The 24,233-nt window shown below is 35.3% G+C and overlaps 1 protein-coding gene across 2 annotated transcripts in view; it reads right to left on the bottom strand.

Annotated features, from left to right (window-relative positions):
* The window catches only part of TLL1 (tolloid like 1), a 279,927-nt gene that overhangs the window by 233,018 nt on the left and 22,676 nt on the right, over positions 1–24,233 (bottom strand). Inside the window, exon 2 of one of the 2 annotated variants that reach the window (XM_032632665.1) lies at positions 877–887. The exons of the other annotated variant lie outside the window; for it this stretch is intronic. Coding sequence (XP_032488556.1) covers positions 877–887 — 11 coding nt within the window. The remainder of the gene's footprint in view (positions 1–876; positions 888–24,233) is intronic. 2 annotated transcript variants of the gene reach the window in all.

Raw genomic sequence — 24,233 nt, 5'->3', positions numbered from 1 at the left:
AGAAACTAACACACCATTGTAAAGCAATTATACTCTAATAAAGATGTTAAAAAAATAATAATAATTATCCTACTTTAAAGGGTTGCTGAAGAAAAAATTTAAAAGTACTTAGAACAGTGTCTAATACAGAATAAACATATTATAAACATTTGCTGTTGTTATTGTTATTTATTCACTTCCCTAATACAACTGGTAACACTATTAGAGATCACTTTGCAGTCACTATACTACTATATGCATATTTTTTTTCTGGAGTGCTTATAGATCATAAGAAACATAGTCCCTTTTACACAGTATTTCAATATTTGCATTTTAAAAGACTTTCTCAGGTATTATAAAGCAAATAAGATGAAAAGAAAGTATTGGGGGTTATCATTTCTTCAAAAGAAAATAATTTCATTTGTCTAGGTGAATTGGACACTGAGAGAATTTATCTATAGTTTTTTGTTTACCAAAGGTATTTCTTTAAAGCAAGGGTCAGCATACTTTTTCTGTAAAGAGACAGATAGTAAATATTTTAGTCTTTGTGGGCCATAAAATTCTCTGTTGCAACTGCGTAACTTGCCATTGTAATGCAAAAGCAGCCACAGCCTATCTATAAATGAGCGTGTACAGCTCTCTCTTAAGCAGGCAGCAGATGATTATTTACATAGAAAACAAAATCTAATAGACCATAAAAGAACATGCACCTATGGCATAATGAACAATCTTTAAGAACTCAAAACATTTTAAGTCTTGTAAGTCACACTTAAGATTGCTTGCCCACTAATTCTTCAGTTGGTCCCTCTGCTAGTACCACTGCTGGTCTCTACATATCAAAGGCGGACACGCTGACCTTCCGCACATTCATCTGTACCTCCTCCTCCTCTAACCAACCTGATTGACAGCTGAACTCCACTGATTCTGGGAGAATGCACCCAGGTCTTGCTTTCTGCACATTCCTCCTTAGATCAGTACAGATTTAAAACTATTGGCTTAACTTAGTGGCCAAATTCATAAAGCTGTACTGATTCAGCTCTAGCCAAGTCAACTCTTTCTGGGATATTTATTAGGTTAAGTGAAGTTGTGACAAATTCATAATGAGCGGCTAATCATGAATTTTACATTCTGATGGGAAAAAAAAGAGGTTGCCAAATGTCAGACTACTTAGAATTTAGTCATACAAACTAGAAACTAACTGATATCAAGGGTGGAAAAATACTTATTTGTGTTATAGAACCTTTTTCTTCACAAATACTCTATAGACATTACTTCATAAGTCCTGAGCCAAGAATAGCAGCTACTATTAGATTTATTTCTAGAAGGAGAAGTTCAGACATCAAGAAGTTAAGCGTAATAGAAAGTCAGCTCTTGGCTGGAAAGAGAAGAGAGATTTCCTGAACTCTCCAGTCACTGTGATATCTACTACATGACTTCTTTTTATATCTGGATATTTCCAAAGAAAAGCAGCAAAAAGAGTTATTCTACTTAAACTCCCTTCTCCTGAGAAAAGTCAGATTTGCTGAGGGAAAACTCATGCAAAATTTGTCTCTTTCTTTACAGCTGATAAAATATCAGTTTCCCTCAGAATACTCTCATTTCCTTTTATGACATACTCTAAGGGAAGATACTGATTTTCACAGCTGCAAAAGACAATTGAGTATGATGGTGCCTTAGGTCGAGCTGAGAATCACTAGTTCAGCAATGCTGACCAGTGTTTGGTCACCAAGCCAAAAACCGGTGCTGCCTGTTGTCCATGTGTGGCAGAAGCCTTGGCACTATTTCTGTCATCATGCTCTCCACTTGTTTTAGGAGGGTTGAATGGGATGACACTACATTTGGCCCACCTACATTTGTGAATTAAATCAGCTGTTTTAATTACCCAAGTCCATTGCCCCAAGGGGATTATTAAAATTCTAAACTATTTCCAGGGAACTTGATAGAGGGGAAAAGCAGACACTTCTTAAAATTTGGATGTGTTGTTCCTGGCTCTTCTGCACCACAATCCACAGTTTTAACAATGAAGCAGCAGATCAGGCACAAGTTAAGACAAGTACAGTAGGAAAGACAGGACCTGATGGGATCCTCAGACTGTGATCCAGGCTGTCTGTGCTTGTGATGAACACTTTGGACATGAACCAATGGCTCCAGTGCAAGGGCTATGTAATAATATTTATTTTTCATAGCTGTAAAATTCTTTTGTAAATTTTTGATATTTTAAAGCAACACAAGAAGAGCATTTTCATTCAGCAACCATATCCCCATCACACTGAAACTTTTCAACATTACTTAACCTAACAGGGCTTTCATAATCCTAAGCTTTCGCCTATGCCATTCCTTTTGTCTGGGATGCCCTGCCTCCCGTTCTGGCAAATTCCTCCTTTCGTCCAATAGCCTCTTTTATTTGAATTCTTTTCACAGTGTGTGATCACTTTTGTTTACACGTCCGTCTCCCCAGTTAAATCACAGGCATTGAGAAATCAGAAGCTACGTCTTCTGATCTTCTGTATCAGTTCACTCACAGCACCTAGAATGGCATTTGACACAAGAAGGTGCTTGTGTGAGGTTGAATGAATGGTTTAGCCAAAATATTTTGGTTTTCTTAGGCTAAAAGAAACCTCAGATCTCGCTCAGTTCTGACTTTTAGAGAAAGAAAGAGGTAAGTGACAAGTCCAAAGTCGTACAGCCAAGTGCAGGCCCCCTGACCACCTTTTCATTATGTACAAGCCACACCTTAGGAAATAACTCTTAAAAGATTACATCTAGTACAAAATAGACAGCCACTTACCTTTCTCCACAAAGCTACACATACCTATTTAAGTAAGAGGAATGGAAAAAGAAAGAAGGAAAAGGAAAAAGGAAAGCAATAGGAGGAAGCAATAAACACTCCTAGACCAGGGCTTTCTCAACCTTGGCACTATTTGACATTTTGGACTGGATAATTCTTTGCTGGGGGCTGTCCTATGCACGGTAGGATGTTTAGCAGCATCTCTGGCTTCTATTCTCTGGATGCCTGTAGCAACCCACCTCCCCAGCTGTGACAACCAAAAATGTTTCCAGATATTGCCAGATGTTCCCTGGGGGCAAAACTGCTCCTTGGCTGAGAATGACTACCCCAGGTGAACAATCTCAGAGGAGGTAATCTTCTACATTACTTCAAGGAAAGTGCCAATAAATTAGCATGTACTGGCTTCAAACCAATACTCTCATATTAAGCATAAAAGCCAGAATCTAAAATGCTTAATCTTCTTACATTTTTATTAATCTGTTTTATTAAAAACAATGATGTCACTTGGTCTATGGTTGCTAATGCAATAGATAGAGCAGGAAATTTTTTTTTAAAAACTAGCTAAAATTTCCAGTTCTAAAGGGAATTAAACACACTTAATATGTTCTAGAGATAATCTTAATAATTTTTTTTTAGTTTTACTTTGAACTTGCTTAAAGGTCCTTCATCAGTATCAAACATAAGAATCACAAATTCAATATTCCTATAAAACACAGTCTAAGGAAATAAAAGGAAAATAAAAAATTTGAAAGAGTAAGCTAATATCCTTCACTTGATTTTAGTATGTATCTTCCAAAGGCCATGCCTTCCTTCATTGAAGCAAAAGTTTCCAATTGAGATTTTTATATACTTGTTTTTTTAATTCTTAAAGGTAGCTTCAGTAGAGTTCTCCTCTAGATTCTAAATAAGTAATATAACCTCAAATTCACATTTCAAAACTGTAATATCAAACATGAATAGTCAATGGCCATAGCTACTACTTTTTATTTTGATAAAGAAGCTGGAATTAATTTCAAAAAAAAGAATAACTTAAACCTAGTGTTCTCCACTCATCTAGTGCAATAAAACCTTATCATGATTTAATAAATAGAGTCCAGAACTGTAGTTGCTCAATTGTATAAACCATAATGTTCCAATATTGCGAAGTTAGTGAAGCAACAGAGTTGGACAGTACAGTGATCTGGCTGGGAGTTCTTGGGGTCTGACTTTCAGCTCCTGGCTCTGGTATGGCACCACTGGGTAGCACCTGTCTATTTTGGCTTAAATATCAATGAAAAGAATGCATGGCACTAATGCCAGCTGAAATGTCCAGAACAACAGTAGGAATCCCTGAAAACTAGGCGATTTCATCACTAGATTGTGCAAATTGAACCTAAAAGATACTCAAGACTCACCCTCTGCCTTCTGCTTCTTGAGACAGAGTGGCCTCCTGTTTCCCTCCCTGAGTCACCTTCTTCCATAGGAATGTTAGCCAGAGGATAAGAGCAAATTGCCAATCACATTATTTCCAAATTTCATTTTTTCTGGGGTTTTAATATTCATGTTTTAAATACATTTAAGAGGAATATTACAGCTTTAAATATAAAGTTTTTAATTGCAAACCTTTCCCATCCAGCTTGCTATCTCCTGAGTAGGTCTTAAAACCTGAATTCATATGTTAAGAAAAAGAGATAGAGATAAAAAGATAACTGGATAGAAAAAACCTACACACACACACACACACATACACACACACACACATATAGGCACAATTTGATATCTTACTTCTATTGCAACCCACAGGTTCCCAAGTTATCTGAGAATCTGGGATGCTCCCAAGGCTGGCAAATCAAAATTACTGTCATCAAATCTTTGACCCATGATAGTATTCAAAATTTAATCTTTCATGTAAATTGCATTATTTTTCTATGCCAAGGCCCCACTGAATAGCATTGAAACAATTTTCTGATTTACTTTTCTAATAATTAATATCATATTACTATAGTTAAAATACTTATTTATATAATGTGTTAAATAATACTTTATTTAAAACTTTGAAAACTGACAGATAAAATGTTGATAATCTGCTAATTCCAAAAGTCAGCAGTTTCTAATTATTGATTAAGAGTGAAAACAAGTTTTTGCTGTATTTTGGGGTTTGATAATATATAAAGCATCATCATGTTTAGAGAAAATTTCCCATTTTTCCCATTGCCCTACGGCTTGGAGGTAGGGCTACTGCATGTAACTGTAGTACTATTTATACATCTGCGACGGTTTCCAGGTGGCATATGGAGACCTAAACCTAGCCCAGTCTCGGTGCCAAGCCACACTTGAAAGGAAGAGTCTATTGGTGCAATTCTTCTGCTCAGAGAAGGCACTTTTTTTTGTAATTTATTCAAAGAGAAATACAAGCTAGTTAACGATATTCCTACCTGAGAGACCGAGGTACACTAAAGCAGCTTGAGAATCCCTCAAATGCAGAAAATCAGGCAGAGGAAGGAATGTCAATCGACCAGAGGTTGACTCTCAAAACCTGTACTGGTTACCAGATTCTAACCCTCAGAGAAAAGCAGCCTCTGTCTAAAGATCACATTCCAAATTTTCCAGTTTTTACACAGATATATTCTGAAAATCATAAGACAATGCTAACAAATAGCCCAAATTATTGAAGTAATGCTCTGTTTTTTTTTAACTGTTTTGTCTTTGTCAATATCAGTTTCTTTATGCAACAGGGAAAATTTGAAAATTCACTGTGACACATTAATCTCCTTTGAGTTTATGGTGCCTATGATTGATATGTTTGAAGAAAATACTTGTGAGATGTGCCATTGTCCAGTGAGGACCTGTAAGTCTAAAGAAGTCATTCTAAAATCTTGCAGTGGGAGAATTGAAAACAAGGAAGGAAAGGAAGCATAAAGAGACAGAGGAAGAAAGGGAAGGAAAAGGATGATTATAATAAATGAAGAAAAGGGAACAATGGAGAACCCAATTTTCCACCTCAGGGTAATTACAGAATGGTATACAATGTTCATGCAAATATTGCACTTTTTAAACCACTTTTTCAATTGCAGGCTTCAAAAATAAACAACCAATAACAAAGAATCACAGAAGTATTTGATGCTAATAAGTTTAAATAGTTTCAAAATATATTCCTCTTAAGTTTATGATGTTTAAACTATGAATGCCAAGATAAATGAGTTCCTTACCTCCTGCTACCCATTCATTTTTGGTGTTTTTCTCCCTTCCAGTGTTCTTGGTGTGTGCTGTCCCCCAGGTTTCAGAACACCAGTCAGCTCTCCTGAAATCAGCCCTGACAAGCCACAGCAACCCTGGTATAATGAGCTCTCTGTCCTTCTCTCATCCAACAGCCTTCCAGAACTCATCTCCAACAGAAAAATTCACCTTTGACTGCTATCCTGTTTATGCAATTCAGGTTTCTTTGTATTTCTTCTCAAACTCTGCTTACTTTCCTTTTTATGCATTACTTTTCTGGTTCTGCCCTTCTTTGAGTTTTCATTCTAAACATGTGGTGAGATTCAATAAATTTTTCTTTAGTTGTAAATGGTAGTGACAGATACAATTAAAGAGTTTCAAACCACAGAACTGTCTCAGTTAATGCACGGCCATACACTCCTGTCAACACCACCTGTGGTTTTGTTACTCACTGGGACCAAAGACTGCTCTCTTTTCTCTGGTCCACAGCTGAGAGCTCCACCTTGTTTCACTACAAAACACCAAGGGAAAGGTGTCCAAACTCTTTCTACAAAGCCTGCCAGGATGTCTATGTGATGTAATACCAACAAAGAGGGTCCACAAAATATAAAACGTAAGGTCAGGAGACAAGCAAGAAAGTCCTACCAACCTCGGAAAGTAGGGGAGTAGAAAGAAAACAGAGTGGAGAAAGGGAGAGAAGGAAGTGGAGAAGTTAGAGAGGGCAGGGGAGAGAGAGGAGGGAGGGCTGACAAAGGCAGCCTGATTCCAGTATATGCCGTGATAGCTAAGGCTGCTTTTTGTAAATATTTTGATGTTGTTATTCTATGTATTTCAGCCCACTATATATTAATTGCTGTGTTTCTTACTCCTTCTTTCACATTTTTAAAAATTCTTTAAAATTTTTTAATTCTTTTAGCCACACCACGCACCATGCAGGAGAGGATCTTAATTCCCCTACCAGGGATGGAACCCGCACCCCCTGCAGTGGAAGCATGGAGTCTTAACCACTGGACGACCAGGGAAGTCCCTTCTTACTCTTTTTAAATAAAAGTTATATAAGGAAGATGTCCTTCTCTAACGTTGCTGGATAAAATACCCAGATTATTTTAAATGTTTTGTTCTAAATCTTGCCCAAAAGATAAACAAATTTTCTACAGTCTGTTACAGTTAACATAGTACTTTTACATATTTACTCTCATTTCATCCTCACAACAGCCTAGGAGGGTAGGCAGGGAAGGGAATCAGATCTGATACTCACAGAACTTAAATGATTCTCTTTTAAACTGATTATGGGAACCCTAAAATATACCTGGGGCTTTTTGCTTTAGGTACTTTCCAGTACTCATTATTTTAATATGTTATGGATTGGGTTCAATGAAGGAAAATAGCAATATGTGAAACAATACTGTATATGATATAAGTTTAAACTTGTTTATCAGAGTTAGATGCAAGCCATTAGATAGAAAAACAGAAACCAGTTTGAATCTTTACTTACTGTAGAACTTTGTTGTCCTTTCTATATAATGAAGTATTATAATTTTACACAAAAGTTCTAGAGTTCAACAGTACAAGAAAATTATCCTCTCATTATCTTCAAACACCATAATCTTGTCACTTATAAACAGTTAGAAGAAAACTGTTTGAAAAGATATTTAGATCCCCAGGACTTGATGAGAATAAATTTGATGGCATTATGATGCTTTCTATTATTTCATCACTTTCTCCTCTTCTATTCTTAATGAAAACTCCATCTTAATACAAGCATCATATTACAACTTCTTTATTTTGCCCCAAAGGAAAAATCCAACCCTAGTCTTGTGTAATTTATCACAAATGAACATTATTTCTACTATTTCTATTATCCATTTGTACACATCAAGTGTTTTCGGATACAATTTACTGAGCTGTTATCTTTGGGAATTCCTACATGGTTGACATTTCATGAAGTAACATCACTGAAAAGAAATAAATCTGTACTAAGCAACAATGCTCAACAACAATGTCAAATTACAACAAAATTAAAACTTTTCTCAAAGATAGAAATCTTGCAGCTTTGCCCACTTATGCATTTATGAGTGCATTTATGCTCATCTTTAAAGTCCACAAAAATTTTAAATTAGACTTTCTAAGTTTTCTCTAAGCTATCATTGATGGAAATTTTCAAAGTAACTCCAGTTTCCTTAAACTAATATTTAATGGAATTGAAAATTCCTAAGGAAACAACAAATTGAGCACATTATATCTTTGCACTGTGCTTTTCACCAGAGATACATAAGAATTAACACTTGAGAAATGCTTCTAAAGTTTCATTTTATGTCAAAGGCAAGATTTTGGGGTATGATGATGACAAACACCACACACTGGAAATAATCTTTTATATGGCAGACTTAATACAGACCTAAATCACTGAAGGGATTTAGCTGTCCCTGTTAGGAAGTCACTTACATTGATTCTGACCTCCCATCATGAGAAGTCCTGGTGCTTCTTCTTGAACTTCAAGGGGTCGGGCAGCCCAGGCATTGACCCAACACTGCTTAGAGCAGTGGTCAGTCTGGAAGTAAAGAAGCACAGTAGTATCCCAGAGTGAGTGTTTTAAACAAGGCCTTCAAGAGGCACTACCCTTGAATCCATGTTTGTCCACATGTCACTTGAGACTATAACATTATCCCGCCACAGCAAGAAATGGTGATGAAAACCTAGAATAAACTGTATTTTTCAAAAGGATATATCAAAGAAGGTTTATGAACAGATTTTCCACATTTTGATTCCTTTGGAAATTAGCTGTAATGGCATGACAATATTATAACTCCATATTTAAAAAAATTCTGAAATACATAGAAGGCAAGTTAACTAGATAGTATATGAATAATATTGTTGTCTATAAATGAGAACAAAATCATAAGAGTTAATATAAAATAATTTTACAATAGGTAAAATTACTTTAAATATTTATTTTTTATTATATGATCTTTAAACTTAATATATGATCCATAATTAAAACTAGTCTATTACACATATAGTACATTATCACAGAAAAAAAGTTAAATATAATATAATAAATATGTAGTGCATAAAATTTAGAGTAGCCAACTAAAAGTGCACTGTACTTTCTCCTGGCCAGAAATAACTCTGTTTATGGAGCAGCTTGACCAATCAAGTTCAGGTATCTAGGGGCTAAGCCAATATCTTCACTCATTCCCCAGTGCTTCAGAAAATACAAATGTACGATACCCGTGAGGCTCATCCACCAAAACAAGGCCTGACTACACATGATAGATCTCTCCCAAGGGTTTTGAGGACCACACAAACTCATTAAGAAAAACACAGTCTGCAGTAACCAAAGGAAAGCAGTGTGGGAGAGTGGAAAAAGCATTGGTTTAAGAGGAGACCAAGATTCTTTTTTAATTCTGAAGGCAAATAGTTTATGACTTCACCAAGATCTAGAGCACTTCTGTTTCCTTTCTAAATGTTGCCAAAAAACAAAAAACAAAAACAGATGGATGATTCTGACATTGACATCATGGTAGAATCACCAGGGGAGCTTCTGAAAACTAGGACTATTCAGGCCCTATTCACAGAGATTCTAATTTAATGCATCTGGAGTATGGCATTAGTAATTTTTTAAAACTTCCTGAAATAAGGATTAAAAACCACTAAATTAGAATTCCAGATCTCAAAGCTTCCTCCCAACCTTCCAAATTTTATGATTCTGTACAGTGAGCTCATTTTGTCACCTTGAAAACTATAAAATATGATTAAAAAAAGAATTTGAGATGATACACAAAGAAAGCATTATACAACTACTGAACTACAGTACATAAAACTTTGACATTTGTTTCTCCTTCAAATGATATACTATTATCTTATATGTATATGTATGCTGGGGTGGATAAAATATATTTAATATTTTAGAATAAAATGTATTTGCTTTATTTATGTATATATCCCAGCTAACATTTTCATTAATCTGAGTGGTGCCTACTACAATTAAGAATATCTTTATCCACTTAATATGAAAAAGTAGCATCTTTTTTTTTTTTTTTTTTTTTTTTTTGCGGTACGCGGGCCTCTCACTGTTGTGGCCTCTCCCGTTGTGGAGCACAGGCTCCGGACGCTCAGGCTCAGCGGCCATGGCTCACGGGCCCAGCTGCTCCGCGGCATGTGGGATCTTTCCTGGACTGGGGCACGAGCCCACGTCCCCTGTATCGGCAGGCGGACTCTCAACCACTGAGCCACCAGGGAAGCCCAAAAGTAGCATCTTTACATTGTAATTTTTTAAAGTTACAGTAATGATTGAAATTTTAATTTCTCACCCTTTTAAAATTCTACATTCCTTACATTTTGAGTTGTACAAGTCTACAATTCTTACATTTTGAAATCTTTAGGGAGAAGACTAGAAAGCAGTAATCAACACTAAAATCTGAGAAATAAGAAAGAATCTCTTAAAGGAGAACAGAGTTAGGGAATAAATACACCCAATCATAACGTGCTTTATAGGTGACTCATGTTTCTGTATAAAGAACTGTAAGAATTACAGTGTGCATGTTTTATTGACGTGACAAGTGAAGCTGTAAATCCTGTAAATATTCAGAAGCACAATCTCTTATGAAAGTAAATGTCAGCTACAAATAAAAAGTAAAATAAACAAAACAAAATATAAACATACAATGTTAAAACTAAAAGTCATTCACCAGCAAATTCTAAGGTTACGATTAATAAAATTGTAATAATAGATTTTAATAGATTTTATTAAATAGATTTTATTAAATACCCTGATCAGTAGGGTGTGATTATTATCCCTATTTTATACCCAAGGAAAAAGACTCAGAGAACTTTCCCAAGATCTCACACTTAGAAATGTCACAAGAATTAAACTTAAGGTAGTCTTGACTTCAGAGATTCTTACCCTCTAAATGTTCTAGAAGAGTATAAGACCAAGGAGAAGCCATTTTTAAGTAGTCCTTCATTACGACTTATACCATTCAAACACCAGATGCAAAGCCATTTTTTTGTTTTCCCAAAAAAGACATTAAGAGAATCTATGTAAAGTTCATGGACCTTTTCTAAAGAAGTTGCCTTCACTGCTATACTTTAAAAGGAATACATTGATCAGGAAATGCCAGTTGTATTCATTTGTATGTGAATATAAAACTGAAATGGATAGTTGGTTCGTAAATACCATAGAATATATAAATTCACAATTGATTCTAATGTACTAAACTAAAAGAAGCATGAAAACTGCCTCAATGCTACAAGCATGAAAAATAAAAAAGGAAGGAAAAGGATATTTTCCTGAAATTAAGAGTTTCAATAATACCATAGAATGCCTTTTTTCATCTTTGATAACACTCATTATTTTTCTGACACTTATATAAAGAAATCTTGGGGCAAATGATCAAATTTGAATGTAAAGACAAGCTGCCGAATGAGTTCTTTTGGTTCTAATTGCTGCTCTGACAATGAATTAATCTTCTTCTCCCTAAACCTCACTTTCCTCATTTTGAAAATGAGAGAGTTGAACTATATTGGTGAATTTTATAAATGTACAGCAAAGTTGAAAAAAGCACACCTAAGATCTTCCATCTATATTCTACCATTAACAGGCAACTATACTTTCTTCATTGTATATCCATCCTATATCTACCCATCAATCTACATTATTTTTGGTGTGTTTCTAAGTAAATCACAGATATCAGTATATCTCCCCCTAAATACTTCAGCATGCTCCAATTGAGATCATTAATTGTTTATAGTGTTTTACATAAAATTCAAATGTAATAAAACATACAAATGCATGCATCCAAACTCCTATCAAGTTATAAATTGTTCTCAAGCTATTCCAAAAAAATTGAAGATGAAACACTCCCAAATTCATTTTATGGGGCCAGTATTACCCTCATACCAAAACCAGACAAAGACACTACAATAAAGAAAATTACAGGTCAATACCTTTGATGAATATTAATGCAAAAATCCTCAACAAAATATTAAGAAACTGAATCCAACAATACATATAAAGGATCATAGACCGTGATTGAGTGGAATTTATTCCAGGGATGCAAAGATGGTTCAATATTCACAATCAATCAGTATGATACACCACATTAACAAAAGGTAGGATCAAAAATCACATGATCATCTCAATAGACACAGAAAAAAGCATTTGACAAAATTCAACACCCTTTTATGATAAAAAAAAAAAAGTTCATCAAAGTTGGTATCTCAACATTATAAAGGTCATTTATGACCAAATCACAGCTAACATCATACTCAGTGGTAAAAAGCTGAAAGTTTTCCTCTAAAATCAGGAACAAGACAAGGATGCCCACTCTCACAACTTCTGTTTAACATAATATTAGAAGTCATAGCCACGACAATCAGAAAAGAAAAAGAAATAAAAGGCACCCCAATTGGAAAGGAAGAAGTAAAACTGTCACTATTTTCAGATGACTTGATACTTTATGTAGAAAACCCTAAAGTCTCTCCACCAAAAAGATACTAGAACTAATAAATGAATTCAGAAAGGTTGCAGGATATAAGATTAATATACAGATATGTGTTGCTTTTCTATACACTAATAATGAATTATCAGAAAGAGAAAGCAAAAATAAAATCCTGTTTAAAATCACATCAACAGAATAAAATTCCTAGGAATAAACTTAACCAATGAGGTTAATATGTCCAATGAGGACATATTCTGAAAACCATAAAACATTGATGAAGGAAATTGAAGATGATACAAAGAAATGTAAAGATATTCCTGCTCTTGGATTGGAAGAATTAATATTTTTAAAATGGTTATACTACCTAAAGCAATCTATGATTTAATGCAATCCCTATCAAAATGCCCATGATATTTTTCACAGAACTAGAACAAATAATCCCCAAAGAACAATAAAAGACCCTGAATTGCCAAAGCAACCTTGAGGACAAAAAGAACAAAGTTGGAGGTATAACCCTCCCAGACTTCAGACTATACTCCAAATCTACAGGAATCATTAAAGCATGGTGTTGGCACAAAAACAGACACATAGATCAAGGGAACAGAATAAAGAGGCCAGAAAATAAATTCATACACTTACGGTCAATTAAGCTATGACCAAGAGGCAAGAATATACAATGGAGAAAAGACAGTCTCTTCAATAAGTGATGCTGGGAAAACTGGAAAAAAGCCACACATAAAAGAATGAAATTAGAACATTTCCTCACACCGCATACAAAAAAACTCAAAATGTATTAAAAACCTGAGACCATAAATCTCCTAGAAGAAAACATAGGCAGAACTCTTTGACATATATCATAGCAATATTTTTTTAAGATTTGTCTCTTAAAGCAAAATAAATAAAAGCAAAAATAAACAAATGGGACCTAATTAAACTTAAAAGCTTTTGCACAGCAAAGAAAACCATTGACAAAACAAAAAGACAACCTATTGAATGGGAGAAAATATTTGGAAATGATATGTCTGAGAAAGAGTTAATATCCAAAAATCTATAAACAGCTCATATAACTCAATATCAAACAAAGCAAACAACCTAATTAAAAATGGGCAGAAGACCTGAATAGATATTTTTTCCAAAGAAGTTATACAGATGGTCAACAGGCACATGAAAAGATGCTCAACATAGCTAATCATCAGAAAAATGCAAATCAAAACTACAATGAGATATCACCTCACTCCTGTGAAAATGGCCATTATCAATAAGTCTACAGGGCTTCCCTGGTGGCGCAGTGGTTGACAGTCTGCCTGCCTATGCAGGGGACATGGGTTCGTACCCTGGTCCAGGATGATCCCACATGCTGTGGAGCGGCTGGGCCCGTGAGCCATGGCCGCTGAGCCTGCACATCCGGAGCCTGTGCTCTGCAACAGGAGAGGCCACAACAGAGAGGCCTGAGTACCACCAAAAAAAAAAAAGTCTACAAATACCAAAAGTTCAAAAGGATGTGGAGAAAAGGGAACCTTAGGACACTATTGTTGGAAATGTACATTTGTGCAGCCACTATGAAAAACAATATGGAGGTTCCTCAAAAAAATAAAAATAGAACTACCATATGATCCAGCAATTCCACTGCTGGGTATATATCTGACAAAAAGGAAAATACTAATTCAAAAAGATATGTGCATCCCAATATTCATAGCAGCATTATTTCCAATAGCCAAGATATGGAAGCAACCTAAGTGTCCATGAAGAAATGAATGGATATATATAGTATATATATAGTATATATATATATATATATATAATAGAATATTAATCATAAAAATGAATGGAATTCTGCTATTTGCAATAATGTGGACAGTCCTAGAGAGTATTATGCTTGGTGAAATAAGTCAGACAGAGAAAAACAAATACTCTATGTTATCACTTATATGTGGAATCTAAAAACAAAAGAATGTATGTAACAAAAGAGAAACAGACACAGATATAGAAAACAAACCAGTGGTTACCAATGTGGTGAAGGAAGTGAGGAGGGGCAAGATAGGAGTAGGGGATTAAGAGGTACAAACTATTATGTATAAAATAAATAAGCAACAGGGATACACTGTATAGCACAAGGAATTATAGCCACTATCTTGTAATAACTTTAAATGGAGTACAATCTATAAAAATATTGAATCACTATGTTGTACAATGAAACTAATATATTATAAAACAACTATATTCAATAAAAAATAAAAGATATAAAATACTATACAAGCAAGTTTTTCAGTTTGTTTTCTAAATAACAGAAGCCAAGCTGTGAAACAGGTAAAAGTAGAGTGTCTCTATTAGAAATAAGTCAAAGTGAAGATCTTAACCCTCAGAGGGTCCCTCTGTCCTGCTTCAGTGTTTCAAGAGCTTGGGGCTCCTTAGAGGGAAGAAAATCATCCCAACAGATGCCAAGATACCTTCCAGCTCAGCACGGCCAATGCCTCTGACTGCAGATGAAAATATTTAAACCACTCTGACATTCTCTGCCTTTCACTAAGCATCTCAATGCTTGAAAGTTTCACTGGTAAATTGTAATTGATTTAATTGTTTATTGTGCTTAAGGCAATCCTGTATTTGCATTTCAGATATTCATCTTTTAAAAATTATTCTGAATGGCAATTAATATTTTTCCACACTAGGGCCAAGCTCTAATAATAAACTGAAATGCACCTTCATACATTCTGGCAAGTTCGCAAATACAATACTAATTTGAGTAGGTATTTACACTGACAAGTGGAGTTTTCTATACATAGAGGATTAAAGTCCTACTGAGATCAGTCAGTCTACACCTCTTTGTCTCACTCATTTTCGACCTGAACACAATGTGCTCCTTTAGAATAAACCAACGACCTCCAGGAACATATGCCCCTCCCCCTTGTGTAACTTTAGGTGAGTCTCCCAGACTCCCTGGGCCTCAGTTTTCTAGTTGGTAATATTGATTTGAGAGGGGGGTACTAAATACTCCTCAGCATTAATAACCTCAATCATATGACTAGTTAACACAAAAAGTCACTTTGAAAGAGCCAGTTTTAATCAGTATCTTATACTTTTTTGAGCACAGGTCTTTTCCCTCCTTAGATAGGTTTATTCTTAGGTATTTTATTCTTTTTGTTGCAGTGGTAAATGGGATTGTTTCCTTGATTTCTCTTTCTTATCTTTCATTGTTAGTATATAGGAATGCAAGAGATTTCTGTGCATTAATTTTGTATCCTGCAACTTTACTAAATTCATTGATTAGCTCTAGTAGTTTTCTGGTGGCATCTTTAGGATTTTCCATGTATAGTATCATGTCATCTGCAAACAGTGACAATTTTATTTCTTCTTTACCAATTTAGATTATTTTTATTTCTTTGTCTTCTCTGATTGCCATGGCTAGGACTTCCAAAACTATGTTGAATAATAGTGGCAAGAGTGGACACCCTTGTCTTTTTCCTGATCTTAGAGGAAATGCTTTCAGTTTTTCACCATTGAGAATGATGTTTGTTGTGGGTTTGTCATATTGGCCTTTATTACATTGAGGTAGGTTCCATCTATCCCCACTTTCTGGAGAGTTTTTATCATAAATGGGTGTTGAATTTTGTCAAAAGCTTTTTCTTCATCTATTGAGATGATCATATAGTTTTTATTATTTAATTTGTTAATATTGTATGTCACATTAATTTGTGCATATTGAAGAACCCTTGCATCCCTGGGAAAAATCTCACTTGATCATAATGTATGATGCTTTTAATGTGTTGTTGGGTTCTGTTTGCTAGTATTTTGTTGAGGATTTCTGTATCTATGTTCATCAGTGATATTGGCCTGTAATTTTCTGTTTTTGTGATATCTTTTTCTGGTTTTGGTATAAGGTGATGGTGGCCTCATAGAATGAGTTTTGGAGTGTTGTGCCCTCTGCAATTTTTTGGAAGAGTTTGAGAGGAATAGGTGTTAACTCTTCTCTATATGTTTGATAGCATTCACCTGTGACACCATCTGGTCCTGGACTTTTGTTTGTTGGAAGATTTTAAATTACAGTTTCAAATTCATTACTTGTGTTTCATCTGTTTAAATTTTCTATTTCTTCCTGGTTCAGTCTTGGAAGGTTGCACTTTTCTAAGAATTTGTCCATTTCTTCCAGGTTGTCCATTTTACTGGCATATAGTTGCTTGTAGTAGTCTCTTATGATTCTTTTTATTTCTGTGGTGTCAGTTGTGATTTCTCCTTTTTCATTTCTAATTTTACTGATTTGAATCCTCTCCTTTTTTTCTTGATGAGTCTGGCTAAAGGTTTATCAGTTTTGTTCATCTTCTCAAAGAACCACCTTTTAGTTTCATTTATTTTTGCTGTTGTTATCTTCGTTTCTACTTCATTTATTTCTGCTCTGATTTTTATGAGTTCTTTCCTTCTACTAACTTTGGGTTTTGTTTGCTCTTCTTTCTCTAGTTGATTTAGGTGTAAGGTTAGGTTGTTTATTTGAGATTTTTCTTGTTTCTAGAGGTAGGATTGAATTGGTATAAACTTCCCTCTTAGGACTGCTTTTGCTGCATCCATAGGTTTTGGGTCGTTGCATTTTCATTGTCATTTGTTTCTATGTATTTTTTTTATTTCCTTTTTAATTTCTTCAGTGATCTCTTGGTTATATATTAGCTTATTGTTTAGCCTCCATGTGTTTGTGTTTTTTACAGTTTTTTTCCTGTAATGGATTTCCAACCTCATAGTGTTGTGCTCAGAAAAGATGCTTGATATGATTTCATTTTTCTTAAATTTACCAAGGCTTGATTTGTGACCCAAGATGTGATCTATCCTAGAGAATGTTCTGTGTTCACTTGAGAAGAAATGACAGAGACAGATGGAGAGGTATACCATGCTCTTCGATTGGAAGAATCAATATTGTGAAGATGACTATACTACCCAAAGCAATCTACAGATTCAATGCAATCTCTATAAAATTACCAATGGCATTTTTCACAGAATTATAACAAAAAATTTTACAATTTATATGGAAACACAAAAGAGCCCAAATAGCCAAAGCAATCTTGAGAAAGAAAAATGGAGCTGGAGGAATCAGGGTCCCTGACTTCAGACTATACTACAAAGGTACAGTCATCAAGACAGTATGGTATTGGCACAAAAACAGAAATATAGATCAATGGAACAGGATAGAAAGCCCAAGGATAAACCCACGCACTTATGGTCACCTAATCTATGACAAAGGATGCAAGAACATATAATGGAGAAAAGACAGTCTCTTCAATAAGTGGTGCTGGGAAAACTGGTCAGCTACTTGTAAAAGAATGAACTTAAAACACTCCCTAACATCATACACAAAAATAAACTCAAAATGGATTGAAAACCATTTTGGTTTTACACTATAAGACAAGACACTCTAAAACTCTTAGAGGAAAACATAGGCAGGACACTCCATGACATAAATCACAGCAAGATCCTTTTTGACCCACCTCCTAGAGAAATGGAAATAAAAACAAAAGTAAACAAATGGGACCTAATTAAACTCAAAAGCTTTTCCACAGCAAAGAAAACCATAAATAAGACAATAAAGACAATCCTCAGAATGGGAGAAAGTATTTGCAAACAAAGCAACTGACAAGAGATTAATATCTAATATATACAAACAGCTCATGCAGCTGAATACCAAAAACAAACAAACAACACAATCAAAAAATGGGTGGAAGACCTCAATAGACATTGCTCCAAAGAAGACATAGAGACAGCCAAGAGGCACATGAAAAGATGCTCAGCATCACTAATTATTAGAGAAATGCAGATCAAAACTACAATGAGGTGTCACCTCACACCACTCAGAATGGTCATCATGAAAAACTCTACAAACAATAAATGCTAGAGAGGGTGTGGAGAAAAGGGAGCCCTCTTGCACTGTTGGTGGGAATGTAAGTTGATATAGCCACTATGGAGAACAGTATGGAGGTTCCTTAAAAAACTAAAAATAGAACTACCATATGACCGAGCAATCCCACTACTGGTCATATGCCCAGAGAAAACCATAATTCAAAAAGACACATGCACCCCAATGTTCATTGCAGCACTATTTACAATAGCCAGGACATGGAAACAACCTAAATGTCCATTGACAGAGGAATTGATAAGGAAGATGTGGTACGTATATACAACAGAATATTAGTGATAAAAAGGAATGAAATTGGGTCATTTGTAGAGATGTGGATGGACCTAGAGTCTGTCATACAGAGCAAAGTAAGTCAGAAAGAGAAAAACAAATATTGTATATTAATGCATATATGAAGGATCTAGAAATATGGTACAGATGAACCTTTTTGCAGGGCAGGAATAGAAATGCAAAGGTAGAGAGCAGACATTTGGACATGGAGGGTTATGGGATGAACTGGGAGATTGGGATTGAGGTATGTACACTGCCATGTATAAAACAGATAGCTATTTAGAACCTGCTGTACAGTGCAGGGAGCTCAGTTCGGTGCTCTTTGGGGACCTAGATGGGAGGTGGGAAGGAGGTCCAAGAGCAAGGGGATATATGTATCCGTATAGCTGATTCACTTCATTGTACAGCAGAAACTAACACAAAATTGTAAAGCAACTATACCCCAATTGAAAGAAAGAAAGAGAAAGAAGAAAGAAAGAAAGGAAGAAAGAAAGAAAGAAAGAAAGAAAAAAAGAAAGAATGAAAGAAAGGAAGGAAGGAAGGAAGAAAGAAAGAAAGAAAGAAAGAAAGAAAGAAAGAAAGAAAGAAAGAAAGAAAGAAAGAAAGAAAGAAAGAAAGAAAGAAAAGAAAGAAAGAAAGAAAGAAAGAGAGAGAAAGAAAGGAAAAGAAAGAAAGAAAGAGAGAGAGAAAGAAAGAGACATCTTAATTCAGGCAATTAAGTACCTGGCAAAGGAAAAAAAAGAAAGAAAGAAAGGATAGCCTGTAGTTCATCACATCACACCATCCCCTAAACTCTCAATCCTAACCAGGAGCTTTAACTCCAACTGTAGAGACTGTTCTCTCAACAGTCCTGTCTGAAAAGCTGGCCCTTATTTCTCTGACATATCTTATTTCATTTTTGTTTCTCAGATCTTCTTTAAAAGGCAGTTCCAGTTTGGGCTATTATCATTGAACATGTTTCCTAGAACCCACTTACGCAGTGTTCATCTGTATGAAAGGGGGCTGGTCTAGGATAAGCTGCCCTTCCCTCTGTGCTTCTAGGCATTATGTTCTAGCCACACTGTTAACCATCAATATTGCCTATGATACTGGTGATATAAAAAGATACACTCCAAGGTAAACTCAGGTAACCAGAATTAGTTGAATGGGTATAAAATTCTGATAGGAATAGTTTAAATCATGATCATATTCATTGCTTAGGACTATTGAGAGACAATTCTCCAAAGGTCTCTTGTGGGCATATCTTGTGGTAAGTACTGATGTCCTTTGTTCTAGACTACCTTTTCAAGGAATTTTTACAGAGAACAGTCTAGACAGATAGGGCAGTGGACAGATTTATTTTCTGAGCAGTATAGCATCTCTTTCCAGGGCCGAGTTTGGAGAGGCTTGGCTGCAGCCCATTTGAGGTCCCTGATTGTGACTCTGCTCCTCCACGTTACTGCCAACTACTCAACCCCTCCACAGCACCCCCGAGGGACCTGGGGTGCATAAAGAACTCCCACAAATGTGAAGTCCATACTGTTTGCTTTACTAGGTGTTGTTTTTCTCAGAAACAAAAGCTTCTGCCAGCATCTGTGAAACTGTGGCCGGCTAACCCCTCAGCCCGCAAGTAGTCTGCAGGAATCTCAGACCTTCACAGTTTTTCACAAGGGCATCATCACTGTCTGCGTTGTCATCCCGTGCATCCTTCTGTTCCAACTGAGGGGTCACCAAGTCTCTCCTCAGGCAACACTGAAATGGCTTGAACATCAAGCCTTCAATAACTCTCCAGAAGTCAGAGAGAACTCCATGAGTTTGAATAGCAGTACAAATTGCATTTCATGGAATCAAAAATTATAAATGTTTATTTAGATAAGAAAATCTGAAGAAAAATCATGAATAAGTTCAAGACTTCTCCAAATCTGCATAAATACACTTTTTTACTAGAGCCTGCTGTTCTCTGGGGCAGCAATGGAAAAACAAACCTACAAACATTTTACACGTGGTATACAATAAAAGCCATACACAAAATACTATCAAGTGAAGATAACAAACATAAAAAAACAAACATTCCTGAAAAGAGTTTAAACATCATTTCTTGTTGGTGCTATAAGCAACTAAAAATGGTGAAGAAGGAGAGAATTATGGAGATTTAATGCATTAACTTCTTATAGCTTTGGAACTTCCCTAGTGTATGCTGTAAATAATTAGAAACTGAAATATAAGTGTTTTACATAGTACTTCAGTTTAAGTGGTACTATGAGACAGCTGTTATTTTGCACAACTGCAAATTAAGGGTAAGATGCAGAAGAGAAGACTCAATAATATGGAATTCTGTTTTGGAACACAGTATTAACATATTTTCAACTAGACTTCCATGCTTAAGCAGGACTGGCTTTGCCCTGAATTTCCCAGGTGAATAAATTATATATCATTTTTTTTGCTTTAATCAGTTCTTTGTAATTAAGCCATAGTTCAAAAAGTAATCTGCATATGCTGCCTCAGAGAGAAAAGTAACATGACATGCCAAACAAGAACACTCAGCTCTGTAAAGGCTTTTTTCATACAACGAAAATAGACAATAGACAGCAAAATGCAGACAGAAACTGTGTTTGTCTCTAGTACCTAATAAGATTGTTTTTTATTTAGTAGACATTTATTAAACATTCACTAAGTAAATTAACCTAAATAGGTTTACTTTCATTGAATATTTTAATTACAAAAACATTGTACTAAAAGGGATTTAAAAAATCAGTGATCTGGACTTGTTATTCAACTAAGAAAAATATCCATTGGAAAATTGGCTGAAATCTCTTATTTCAAAAACTGTTTGGAATAAACGTGTAATAATCTCACAGCTTATATCGTATTATGATGATTTTTAAAGAAAAATTTGCTTGTAAACTCCAATGCATATAGTGTTTTATGTTTCATTAAAGAGGGTAAAAGAGAAAAAGGATTTAACCTAAAAGATTTTGTTTTTATTATTTGGTAAAATGAGCACCTCTATAGGGAATATGATTCTAAAAATAATTTCTATTTTTAGAACTATTTTTCTAATCTCCAGAAAAATGCTTACACACCATTTTCCTGGAGATTAGAATGTCTTATTATAATTCTCAAATACAAAGTTTCTAATCAAGGTGCCACGACAGAATGATAGCTAATTATTTAACTTCCCATACCTGGTGAAGAAAGATCATTGAACCAGGAGAAAACTGGCATGGACACCTGTTTCAGGTAAAGATATCACATGGGCAGGAATTCCCTGTTTGGCTATGCATGAAAGCAATTCTTTTCAATATAGATTTCCAGCTCTTAACTCAAGCAACTGATTTAGCACTTCTGATATGTACTTTGGAATCTGTAATATAAACATTTCTTTGGGTGATTCTGATGCTCTGATAGGTCTGAGAGCTGTTCACATAGGTCATAGAAACTGAGCAGGAAAACAGAATAGTAGACAAACCAAATCATTTTGGAATGAGAATTAGGAAGTTGCAGAGAAGTGGGTCAGACCTGGGAGTGCTCTATGTCCAAGAGTTAAGAGAGAAATGAAGTCACAGACTCAAGCTGGAGATCTGAGTAAGACAGTGTATTAGGACCAGGAAGACAGTCAGCTGGATATGTGGGTCTGTAGGCTGTTGAAGGGGGCAAGCAGTGCTGCCAACATAAAGTCTATTATCTAATGCTCTGAATTCAGAGATAATATCATTTTAAAGAAAACCTTTAACTTTTCTGTAGAAAAAATACTGTCACATTAAACAGACATAAATTTGAAGGGATTTGTGTTTCAGAAACACAAATTAAAGCTTGGGCAGTGCAATTTATGTCTGAATAATGAGGGTAGAGTTATAAAATGTTAGGCACAGGAAAGAGATGTGAGCAGTTAACTGAGTTAACTTGAAAAATTAACTTGAAAGGAAGTGGGTTCAGAAAAGAGGTACTTGACAAAAACCAAGCTAACTTGTTTTCCCACTCTGTAAACTAAAATAAATCATGACTTCTCCACATCAAGGAAGGTGTACACCCCCTAAAAAACTGAGATCAGACTGTTTCATGGTTAAGCTTTCAGGTGTAGGACTCAGGCTTGTGTTTCGTCACTTAGCAGCTGTGTGACCATGGGCATGTCAGTTAATCTTGATAAGCCCCAATGTTCTCATATGTAAAATTAGATGACAGGTGATAATAACAGCAACTATTTTAAGTGATTATTATGGTTATATGAAATAATGTATTGTTTTACTAAATAACTTAGTATAGATCCACATTACAAGTTCAGCATTTTGGTGAACCACAGCATTTTGGTTACCCGATTTTCATGAATATATTAGTTCAGTTTCTTTTTTATCTAGTAGTGAGGAAAAGGCCCCAGATGTTAACATTTGTGCTCTCCATAGGACCTCAGGATGCTAGAGCTGGAATTGGTTTTGGGGACTCTAGTCAAACTCCCTCATTTTACAGGAGAAACTTAGAGATCAAATGGGTATGAACTACATCTTTCTACTGATGTCTAGAAATTGCTGAATTGAATTTTGTCTTACAGTATTTTACCATTTTTATTTTTGATGAAACTTAAGTAATACGTGTTCATTGTAAATTAATCAAACAACACTATAGAGGAAATTGTCTCCTTTTGCTTTGCCCTTCCAAGCTCTATCTTCTCCGCAGAAGTAAGTCCTTGATAGGTGTGTCCTCCCAGACCTTTTTAATGTGCCTACAAATCCTTTCCTACATGAAATTCAGGCCCTCAGCAACATACAGAACTCTCAGAAATTAGTTTCAAGCTTCCAGAAAGTTAAACAGCCAGGACTGGTCTCCAAATTTCCTGATTCTCAGTCTAGTGCTTTTTCATCACACCATGATTCTTTGTGTCCTTGTAGATCATCTTGCTTTGTTCTAAATGTTCTTCTGTTATTTTCCTTAACATCAATCACTTTTCTCTACTTTGCTCTGGTCTCTAATTGGTTCCTTCTTATAAAACACATCACTCTAGAAAATTAGCAGCATGGGCTATAATAGGTATTGAAAATTGACTTGACTTTAATAACCAAAAAAAGTGCTATTATTAACTGTAAAACTACAAGCAACTCATCTTCTCTGATACCAGTTTCCTCATGTTAAAAATGAATAATAGGGAGTCGTTATTCCTATTATTTACTTCTTACTCTGTTATTATGACAACTAAATAAACATTGCTTCATACAATAAATAAAAATATTTAATCAATACAGTGTTTAAGGATGAACTTTCCTTGAAGTATTCATTGCCTAACATTATCATTAGGCCCATAGCATGGTCTAGAAAAAAATTTCTCCATGTCATTCTTAAGTTACAGATCAACATGCCTTTAGAGCTCTTCCCACATCCAGCAGCCTCTTTTCTGTTTTTATTATTATTATTCCAAAGCAACTGCATTAGTCTCAAGCCCCATCCTGGTTCCTTCTTTTCTCCAAGAACTCAGAATGCTGGAGCACCCTAGAACTAAGTTCTCAGACCTCTTATCTACAATCATTCCTCTACTGATGTCACTCAATCTCACCACTATAAACACTATACACATTCTGATGGCTTCCACATTCCTATCTCCAGCCTAGACTTTCCACTGAACTCCAGACTCAAGTGTTGCAACTGCCCATTTGACACCACCACTTGGATGTGTAATTGGCATCTTTATTCCACAAGT

The sequence above is a fragment of the Phocoena sinus genome, chromosome 5 (genome assembly GCF_008692025.1).
Source record: "Phocoena sinus isolate mPhoSin1 chromosome 5, mPhoSin1.pri, whole genome shotgun sequence".
NCBI classification, from domain to species: Eukaryota; Metazoa; Chordata; class Mammalia; order Artiodactyla; family Phocoenidae; genus Phocoena; species Phocoena sinus.
The sequence above is the reverse complement of the archived record's forward strand: the minus strand, read 5'-3'. Positions and strand labels throughout refer to the sequence as shown.